This window comes from Fringilla coelebs, assembly GCF_963513975.1.
Source record: "Fringilla coelebs genome assembly, chromosome: 1".
NCBI lineage: Eukaryota > Metazoa > Chordata > Aves > Passeriformes > Fringillidae > Fringilla > Fringilla coelebs.
The window spans coordinates 13,122,063-13,133,250 of NC_140028.1; the positions used below are offsets into that span (position 1 = coordinate 13,122,063).

Consider the following 11,188-nt stretch of genomic DNA (forward strand, 5'->3'; position numbering starts at 1 on the left):
ATCATGTTCTTGACTTGGGTCAAAAGCATTAGCCATCAGTACCACAAGCACTACGAAGAGCAAGGTATTTGTTTAGATCCTCTCTCCCATTCTTTCTCATGAAATGAGTTTGCTAATATGTGTAACAACTACATGCATCTCCAGCAGCAGGTGCTCCACACCCTCTCTGGGCCTTGGTTTCAGTGTTTGGCTCTCGCTGGAAAGGATTCTTTTCTCTGACTGCAAATTTCCCTGCTGCAACTTGTAGAACCCACTTCCACATCACTGACAAAACCAACGTTTTTAACAGTGGTTTGTTTCTTCACGTCAGGGCAGCCACCAAAAAAAAGGAAGTATACAAATACTGCACATTCAGTATCTTAATGGTAAAAAATGAGTTTATTTTAGAAGTAAAAAATAACAAGAAGGTTACAAACAAAAGACATATTTTCTAGCTAGGATTTTATTCTTATATAAAAATATCTCCAAAAGCCTTTAATAAGTCTATGATCCCTCCTGAATCACACTATACATATTTAGCTTTTCACTGATTAATAATTTCAAAGTGCAGCTAAGGTCCAGAGCAAATCATCTCAAGGTGACCACGTTGTAGCTGGGGAAGGAGCTGGAGGGAGCCTGGCTCGGGCCCGTGAGGCGAGCCTTCGTCTGAGCCGCCGCACCTCTGCCATCAGCTCCCGCTCCTGGCGTGCCAGCTCTGCTCCTCTTCTGTCTAAAGACAACCAAGTGCAAGAAACTTAACTAGTGGTTTGCTATAAACACTACAAATACCTGTTGGAAAACAGACATCTCTGGCACAGAAATGCTGGTACCACTGGATGTGAGGCAGCCCTCAGACTGGTAAGAGCAAGCTCTTTGAAAGCAATGCCTCTGTTGGATACCAGGTCAGATGCTAATGGGGGCTACAGCAGGTCCAGAGGTTCCCATTGCCTGCAGCCTTTTGTACATAAGGTGCACTGGAATTGGAACTGCTTTCACTGCCAGACTAGCTAGGACAGACCAGAGGAAATTAGACTTATTCTTGACTATAACTCCCAGTCAGATTTTGATGAAAGACAGCTCTACAGCCTCTCAACATTCCCAAACCATAAACAGCTGTGACGACAGGAAAAGCATGGGTAAGATGATCAGGTCAGAATGCAACTAAACTAGGCTGAAGTTTACTAGAACCACTCTCATAACATGACACACTTCAGTTACTTCTTACCTGTGCCATCCCTGGGAGCAAAGACATTTTCTGCACAGGTGTGAAAGAGAACACAACAATAAACTGGTTTACTATCCACTAAACACCTACACAACTAATGGCTCAATCCCACAGCTGGGTGTTACAGCAGTGCTCTGAAACTAAATGTGAAAGAGACTCCTAACTTAAAAACTTACTGTGTGGTGATGATGCTAATGTAGACAAATCATCGAGAGAGATGTTTCCAGACCCTGGCACCTGCTGGACTTCTACCCCTCTCTCTGTACACCTGGCCTTTAAATCGTGCAGTCTCTCTGTGGGAAATGGAAAGAAGAATTCTTTGTAAATTAAAAATATTGAAGTTTCTAGTGTATTTTTCTAGCTGGAGGTAAAACAGTTTTTCTCCAGGAAGCAAAGGTAGAACAATCACCCACTCCAGTTAATGGCAAGTACAATTTGCTCAGAATTAGAGGTCAAAGTTTCTACTCTTCAGGTCAAAGCTATGTATCACAGCATTTCATTTTAAGGAATTACAGCTCTGTAATTTCATTAATTTCTTAAAATTCCCTTCAAGAAATTACAGCTCTTTAAAAAATTACATGTGCTGTTTCTTCCTATATAATTAATCTTCTGACAAATAGGCCACTAGGATCATATGGAATATGGCTACTCATGCTTGTAGTTTTAGGAGCCACCCATTTTAATTATGCACAGTTGCAAAATACTCCATACTAAGACATTAGGTAAATAAGGACAAAGGCTGAAAAAGTTTGCCCAAAGCAATACTAATCACCTAACCCTAATATTAATCACTAATTTTATGTAAGTCTTGGAAGCATGGTGGGGGGTCGGAGAAATACCTGCAAAACATACAAATGCAGAACTTGAGAAGGATGTACTGACAAATTCTGGAAGCACATAAATGTGTTGACATTTGTTTGTTTGTTTGTAACAAACACTTGGAAAAAGCACTTACTGGTATAATACTGTATGTCAGTATTATACCACTTCTTGGTATAATACTGTATGTCACAGGACAACATTATTTGACAGAAAATTTCTAATGTATGCAATTTTACAATTGTTTTAAGGTGAGCTAGACCTGTGCTCCTACAAAAATGCCATTTATATTGCTGCATTTGATGGGTATCAAACTGAGATTTCTTTCTAAGTCTGGCCTTAGAAAACAGATATATCTGTTTGATGAAAGAATACTGCCAATAAGCACTTATGGAGTGCTTAGTAAAGGACTTATGCTTAAGTTTATCCCTAATATTGGACAGTTCATTTGTATTGTCATTGAATGCTTCATGCCAACATCCACACAGAATTGTGTTATCTACATGCTCACCAAAACAGTCATCTTCCCTCTGCAGCTTCTCAGCCAATTCTAACTCATCATTCATTTTGTCATCTAAGAACTGCTTCCTGTGCCCATCTGCAGCAGCAGCAGCCTTCTGCTCTTCCTCCAGTTGGGCTTTATTCTGTACAACATCTTCCTGTGGTGCAACAGAGATATTAAATGTCTTCAACAGATGTGTTGCAAGGAAAAAGCAACAAATAGACCCATCTGAATTATTACAGATTATACTTCACCCTAAAATCAAAATATGGTAGTCAGCTGTGTGAAGGTTTCATTTTGAAAAATGTCTCATTCAAACATCTGGAGAAAGTCTTGGGTCAGAGAATAAAAATGAGAGGAACTTACAGAAATAGGAATATGCTTTCCTAAGGCTAAAACATCCTTACCAATTCACTCTTATGCTTCCAGAAACTCACAGTCAAAACAGAAAAGGAGAATTCTAACAAAATATTTCTCGAATACATTTCAGCTTTCTGCACTCCCTGTTATAGGTGGTTACATTTTTGCCAGGCCCACTTAGAAAAGAAATTATGCAAATACCTTTTTTTCTTCTGTCTCCCTCATGGCCTTCAGCAGTTCAGCTTCTTTCACCCTGTTGTCATGCAGGAGCTTGACAATCTCTCTGTAGCACTTCTCCTGGTCCTGGTCATCGTGCCTGGGTCTCCGCTGCGGTTGCAGCCTCCAGTCAGTGTCAGTGGGCTTCTGCTCAGCTCTGGCTAAATTTTCTTCAGCCACCTAATAAAACACCTTTCTTACCAAAAATTAAGTCTATTCCAACTGCACAGCCTTACCTACAGACCAGGCAAGACAAACTGAGGTGTTCTCCAGGATCACTGTCAGATGTCCCTGCTAGAGCCACTAGCTGCACTAACAGGTGCAGCTGACATAAGATTGATACCTGAATGCCAATACTTTCACCCACATCCATCTGCTTCCAAAAATCAAATGCTGTTTACAAAAATTCAGACCCATATGTTTATTTCTAGACAATACACAAATGCAGATGCCAAGCATATGGGCAGTGGGATAGCTGCAACTATTTTTCCAACTGTGCAGTTACAAGTTCTGAGCTTGAAAATCTGAGCAATTCCTAATGTCAAGCTACAGACATTCATTACTGTGATCTAGAAGACAGCTTCTACAGCTGAATTTCCTGCCAAGTACTACAACTGAAATCTCCTTTGAGGCTGTCTTTTATTTCGTTATGGTTACAAACAAAACATGTTCCTTATCAGGAGGATGACTTGTTTTGAAAAGCACTTTTGAGTCTTACATGCTTTCTAAGTTTCGAGAAGTAAAAAAATGAAAGCTAATATTTCTGGCAGGTCCAGACAATTTCAATATTATACAGATGTTTGGACACTTCAGTCAGATTTTTTGAAATCTCAAAACTTTAAACATAGAATCTTAATCTATTTATACAGGTATCTAGAAATTAGATTTCTTTATAAAATATTTCCATATGGACATGAACTAGCTAATTACAGTTAAAATACTATTAACCAGTACTACTTGTATAAGTTAGCATATTGACTCCCCAGAACACATGTTAAGATCAAATCATCTTACTGTTTGAGCTTTCTGTATTTCTTTATCTATTTCTATCAATCTCTGAACACGTTGGTCTTCCAGATCAACCTTTCTTCGATGGGCTTCCACCTCTTCTTTCATTTCCTTTGTAACTGCCTCTTGGTCTTTGATTAAATGCTACCAAGCACACAAACAAAAATTATTGTTACTAAGCTACAAGCTCACATTGGTAATTCCATCTCTTTAACATTTATTAAAATTTCATTAAACTAGTATTTGAATATATCCACACATCTCATCCCACTACATATCATAACTGTCCAAAAAAGTCATGGACCCTGCTGTTTTATCCACTTGGAATTAGATGAATCATAACAGTGGCCTGAATCATGACAAGGGATGAAATTCCATTCTCCAGATTACTGTGGAGAATAAAAGCAGAATTCCAACCTAAATGAACTCGATTCATCATGAAAATATTCTGCAATTTATGGCAAATTTTAGCCAAAACCCCAAAATGTTTCATAACTATAAAGTGTGTTTCATGGCACTGGGGTTTGTAATAAACACATCTGCGGCTTGAACGCAGAGATGATTTGCCGAAGTAGTACAACCCAGCAACAGACCTAGAAACAGCATTTTAGCTTACCACCTTTTCTTCACATTCACCAGGGCACATCTACACAATTTTCTGCAAAAGTTAAAGCCCCTTCCCAGGCCTGTAAGAATCTACTGAGCAACTGAGGCAAAGTCAACATCCTTTGAAGCTGGCATAGGGACCCTCACTGATGGCAGCGAAACAGTGCAGGGAAAGCTTGTCTGCACACACTCTTGTGGGCAAACAGAGCTCCTCAGTTAGTTAAATAATTGCTACCTTTCTAGCCTAGAGAGGATGATCACTGCAGAATTAGCTCCTTAGAGAGCTGACTTTACATGTACTGGAATACAAATGAGCTTAGTTTGGTTTGTGTAATGTAGCCACAATACAGTTGGCTGTGTATTGAATAAATAAATGCTAACAGAAATTTAGCCCAATCATGCTCAGTATGGATGATAACAAGTTTATGACAAAAAGCTTTAAAAAACCCAAACATAAACTGACATGTTTCAAAATGAGGGTCAGAAAGCTGGATGTCTGCTTCTCCTTTATTCCATTAGATCTACACATACCCAAGATGGGTACATGTAGTTTTGATTTCTAAACACTTGACTGAGTATTTTTAATCAAAATGAACATTTCTAAAGCCTTGCACTGGCATCCTTGCTTTGCAGTAATTTATAATAATTATTTATAATAATTAACTAAAATTTAACTTTAAACAGAATTACTGATTAAAGCCATTTATTACTGAATAGCCATATTTCTGAATAAATCAGTCATTTCAGAAAGGAACCGCACATTCCTGATGAACCATCCACTCCTTTTTGCTTAATGAGGTTGTTGGCAACTAGACATTTTTTCATCACCTACATCAATCTGCTATACTGTTCTCTCCAGAAAATGCAGATATGTCTGGATATCACAGATGAAAAGGTGGGAGTTTCTGGATGAGGAACACATTGTTATACACTTACTTCTTATTTACATGTTCCTCACTTCCCTCAAGTAGCTGAGCCCATAACTAAACCCTGTAGCAACCAAATGATACTTCAGCAGAGAAGAATAATAAAATGGGGAGGTTATTACTATTTTCACCCAAAACTGTACAAAATAATAGTGAATTGTGTTAATGCTTTTATCAACATCTCCTTTTATCAAAAGGAGAAAAATACCAGGCCCCCATTTCTCCTCACAAGGTGTGGCTGCATGAACACAATCAAATCCAAGAACTTCAAATGAACAACCATTAAATATTTGTATTTAGTATAGTTCCCCAATAATTACCTGTTCAAAAATCTGCTTCTGTGATTCAGGTTCTATATCTTGGACAACATTTGTTTCCTGTTGTCTCATAGATGCCTTGTGGAGAAGAGAAACACATGGAAATACAGTAAAGAAATTCTTCTGCTTTAAAAAAACATTATCAAAAAGAATGTCCATACCCTCATGTCCCTAAGTTCTGGTTACTTTTCTGTCATATGAAGAATGGAAAATACTGCATAACAAAAGCACAGGGCAAGGTGGAGAAGAGGCATAGAAGAGTTTTGCATCTAGCCAAGCTATGCTAGGGAAATATTGGTCTTGAACTAATGTTAAAAACCTGCCAAATGCAGCTCTGAATCGAGAAAGGAAGTCTCTGAAGCCAGAATGCTGTGGAGGACAGTGGGCACCAGAAGAAGTGGCTGCTTTGCACCTGGCAGAACCTGAGCTGAGCCGGAGCTAAGGAGTGTTACAATGCCCTGACTGCAGAAACAGCCACCCAGCTGCAATGTGCTCTGCAAAGTGTGTTGCTGAGACACAAAGAATAGATCTGCAAAGGCTCAGTAAGTGCCCATGAGTTGCAAACCCTTCCATTCTCAGCACCATTCTCATGGCACAACTGCATGCCAGGTGCCTGGGTTAGGGATTTGGAAGCAGAGCCAGGCCGGGCCAGAGGCCACTGTGGAGCCTCTCAATCAATGGCAGAGTTAATTTGCAATCTGGACATACAGCCCACAGACAGCTGAGAATTCACTTTAAGGAGCTCATTACATTTTTCAACACTGCCACTAACTGTTAAATAATGCATTTACTACTTCAAGCAGTCCACCTCATGCTAAATATACCTCTGGGCTCACAAATCACAGTGTATCAACTAAAATTTTAGTTATGCCTTTTCCCCTTGTTTATTTTCCCTATTAAATCTTGCAGAAAAGAATAGCTTGAGCAATGCTCCACCTTTCTTGCAATTTCATCATCGAGATGTTTCAGTTCCATTTGAAGCTGATCTTGCTGGTAGTTCAGAAAACGCCTTCTTGAAGCATCTAAAAGTTGCAGTTCCTTTACTTCCAGTTCTCTTTTCACCACAGCAAGCCTTCAAGGCCAAAATGAACAGAAATAAACAAATAACAGAAATAATACTGTTTATGTAAAAGGTCAGTACCAAAGAGCACAAACACACAATGCAGTTAGCCATTAATTAGTATGAGCTCATCTCCAGCTTAACAAAGCTTAGGATGGCTGCTTTCTTTCCTGTAAAATGTCCAGTTTTCATTTATGAGACAAAATTAAATTCACAGACACACATCTTCTAATGGCAATATCTCCAATTAAGCTTTCAAGTCCTGTGCCCTGTTTCTGCTCCACTTTAATAAGTACTAGTTTAATGTTGCAAGGATCCAAAACTGGAAACTACTCAGAATAACTGCCAGTGTCCTGGTACCTCTTGCTACACAAAATTAGTCCCAAGTTTATTTGGTAAATATCAAACTCTTTCAAGGAACAAAACCAGAAACTCAAGGATTAGTTTGTGAATAAAGCCTTGCTGTCCTCTTAAAAAAAACCAAAAAAACCAACAACTCTGTAGGTTACAGAGATTTAGGAGATGTGCTCAAAAATATGGTGGTCAGGGATATGATTTAGTGGTCAACTTGGCAGTGCTGGGTTAACCATTAGACTTGATGATTTTAAAGGTAATTTCCAACTTAAATGATTCCATGATTGCCTGTAGCTCATCTAAAAAATTATGGAGATGTTGGAAATTCTCTTAAACCTTCACAACTGCAAAATGTACAAACTTACAGTTCAGCTTCATTACCATCACAACTCTTTGCTTATAAACTGATACACAAAGCAGTTGTTTTTCTAGATCCACTAGAAGTCCAAGACTGTGCACAGTCACTGATGCTATAAGTGACTCTTGTATCTGCAGTGTGGGTGTGCCCACAATGCAAGTCTGAAGTCTCAGTGTGCAGACACACAGCAGTTGACTGTTTAACAGACTTCCAAATCCAAAGGAACCAGAAAAATGGCTGGGAGCTGAGACAAGAATATGAAGTGACTTGACCTCTAATCTGCTGTATTCCCTCCAGGGAGTAAGAGACGAGGTAGCAATACAACCCAGATCACTTAATTCCCACACCAAAATATGACCCACCAGACCACAGTTATCCCACATTACAATTTATACCAATTAGTGGTTATTTCTCCTTTACTCATGGGTAAAAACATAATAGCAGGCTACTGCAGCCAGACCCCTAATGCTTCCTGTATTCTAATACCTCTGCCTCTGTTCTGCCAACTTCTCTTCTTCCAGTAGGATTTTTTGTCTCTGCTCATCAGCTTCTTGAAGTAATTTCTGCTTTTGATACCAGGCTTCATCCTCTACTTTCTGTTCCAGTGCTTTGGCTTCTGATTCATGTGCTAATTGTCTGCATGGAAGGAGGTCACATGTTAATCATTCAAACCAAATATCAAGAAATTACTTGATTACTTTGAAATTGATGACAGTACTAGCAAAGAACTGCTGAAATGAGATGACATGAAAGAATATGGCATCCCCTTCATAGTGACAAAGTACATGAGGAAGAGCTACCATACTGACTGTTAGAGATAACAGGGCATTACAGATGAGTGCAGGTACTTTCTTCCTCACATTCTTAACAAAACCTGGTTTCTAAGGGTGCCTTGGCATCATGGAACCCACTGATTTCAATAGCAAGCTAAGAACTCCTGGCCCTTCAAAACTTGGGCCCCAAAGGGTCAACAGAGGTATAGGCTCTGGCTATGAGCTTCCAAGTTCAGTGACTTGTGGCCTAATATCTTCTGCTAATTAGTAAACATTTTTTATTTAAGACTAATGATTTAATGTAAAAACATGTCAAACCAAGTAACTCTCAACCTTTAGCAGCTATTTCAAGTCCTTTACACCCGACCTTTTTTATCTCTCTTCTCAAGAGTACACATTACAACATACAAAGGCAATGATGTCCACCTGTCCTTCCCAGACTGAGACTGTCTTCAATTTCTCACTAATACCTCTCTCGCAAGTATTCAATTTCATCTTGTCTGATCTTCTCCCATTTCTGAGCTTGATCATTCACAATGAACATGGGATATTTATTAAACACAGGGTACTGTCCTTTTGTCAGTGGTGTGAAGTCATCAAGCATATGCTGTGGATGGATATCCAGAGGTGTAGCCTCCATAAGATGATAGGCTTCCTTAATCACAACATTAATGTCCACGTTGTTCCGATGATGAAAGAAATACTGTAAGAGACACGCTGCCATTTACATTCTGCACAAGATTATGCACTTTTATGTATTTTTACACAAATAGATATTTGTTTATAATACTCATATTTGGGAACTATAATGAAAAATAGCAAGATATATATTTCAACAGTTAATTTAAAAAGTTTTTAAAGTTTTCCCTACCAATTCATAAAACATCACCAGCTCAAGTGACTTGAGCTAAAATTCTTCAAGGTGGGAAAGGATGCCGTGGTTCTTTTCCTTCCCTTCCAATGGCAGCTATATAAGGGATTTGGGAAGCTGGGTGTCAATTTAGAATGTCCAACAGTGACCCCTACCACTGGATAAACCTGCCTTGACTTTCATTGTTCAGCCATGAAGCTTAGAAGTTCCTCCTCTTGCAGGACTAATCTTCCTGTCAAAGATCTTATCTACCAAGAAAATCTCTAAATGGTCATTATTAAACACAGCAATAATGTTATCTGCTTGATGTCAGTCAATTTGACTGCTCATAACCACATTTTAGAGGTGGAACCCTTTGTTTGCCTACAAAGATTTTTCATAAGAAAAAGAATCCTCTTCCAATGGAACATTAAACATAAGGAAACATTTTAATTTAGCTTCAGAGAACATCCAATAATACTGCCTAATTTTGAAAATCTGACAAGAGGATAATGATACAACATCACAGAATAATTGTGTATCGTCTCCAGAGGCAGAAGTCCATACTAGATCCTCAAAAAAGAGACAGAATTATTTTGTGCTTGATGAACTACTGAAATTTTTAAAATGGCCTTCAGGGACTTTAGAAAGTTTATGAAAGCTTTTAAAGTTATCCTTGCATGAAACTGCTCAGTGTTTTACTCATTTACTGTGTATTTGTCAAGTACCAGATATTAATTTGGAAATGGATCTCCCTGTAACCTGTCTAACAAAGATACAATGCTTTATACATCTTTTCCACATGATTGACTTAATATGCAAATGTTTACCTCAAAATCTGCTGCTTGATTACAGTGGAGCAAGGGAGCTCTGGAACATATAACATAGGCAACGACAATCATTAGAAAGTATGAAGGATGGTTGGAGAAAATATTGTCAAAGGCTTTCAGCCATTCTTCTCTTGTTAGAACCTCAGACAATAGTGTTTCTAGGAGAGGCCAAGCATAAACCTAAATTATTTGGGAAAATTGATAAAATAATCCATTAGTACAATTTTACAATTCCTTTTAAAGAAACAATGTGATTTTTCTTGCCTTAGATACCAAGAATCTAGTAATTTATGAAAAAGGAAATAAACAGAACATTTCAAGATAAGTTTCCCCACCTACACTAAACATTCAAAGTTAATCTGGGGTGGTCACAAATAAATTTCTTATTTCACTGGATGTCTAAATGTTCTGTTTAGATTTGTGAAGATAAAATCATCCCTAGTGATAAACAGGGATTAGAAAATTAATTCATCACAATTATGTCCATGTTAAAAAAAGGTACATTTATAATTTGATGAGTAGATTTTTAAGCAATGTGGACTTGAAAGCAAACAACTTCTAAAGAACTAAAGTTCATATGCATACATATGATCATGGACAAGGAAAAACAACAGGAAATCAATGATATATTCTTTACACTGCCACATAATTCACCGTTATCTAATGAAAAATCCCCCAAACTAGAAATACATAAAAATAAAATAACAGTACACTATTATTCACTGCAGTATATTTTTGTATTCAAAAGCTGTCTAGACTATTACCTGTGAAGTCACATTGTATTTTATTAAATGCTGAAGTAGTTCTTTGTCATGATGTGCCAAAACATTTTCCATCATACCAAGGACATTAACTGGAGGATTGGGAAAGTACTCAAACCAGTGCTGGCAAAAATTAACTGAAAGAGAACAACAAGCTGAACACAATCCACTGTAATCCAAAGCAAAAGACTCATGACAACCTTGAAGTTGGGTTATCAAGCTGATGCATTAAGATTGTTTCAGG

At 38.1% G+C, this 11,188-nt stretch overlaps 1 protein-coding gene across 1 annotated transcript in view; it reads right to left on the bottom strand.

Moving 5' to 3' along the window:
- Positions 1-498: 498 nt before the first annotated feature.
- The window catches only part of TBC1D31 (TBC1 domain family member 31), a 22,450-nt gene continuing 11,760 nt past the window's right edge, over positions 499-11,188 (bottom strand). Inside the window, exons 12-22 of the mRNA XM_084220702.1 lie at positions 10,948-11,099; positions 10,184-10,363; positions 8,974-9,206; positions 8,217-8,366; positions 6,895-7,030; positions 5,962-6,036; positions 4,116-4,253; positions 3,087-3,281; positions 2,535-2,682; positions 1,381-1,497; positions 499-709 (exon numbers count right to left, since the gene is read on the bottom strand). Of these exons, the coding sequence (XP_084076828.1) occupies positions 573-709; positions 1,381-1,497; positions 2,535-2,682; positions 3,087-3,281; positions 4,116-4,253; positions 5,962-6,036; positions 6,895-7,030; positions 8,217-8,366; positions 8,974-9,206; positions 10,184-10,363; positions 10,948-11,099 (1,661 nt within the window). The 3' untranslated portion in view covers positions 499-572. The remainder of the gene's footprint in view (positions 710-1,380; positions 1,498-2,534; positions 2,683-3,086; positions 3,282-4,115; positions 4,254-5,961; positions 6,037-6,894; positions 7,031-8,216; positions 8,367-8,973; positions 9,207-10,183; positions 10,364-10,947; positions 11,100-11,188) is intronic.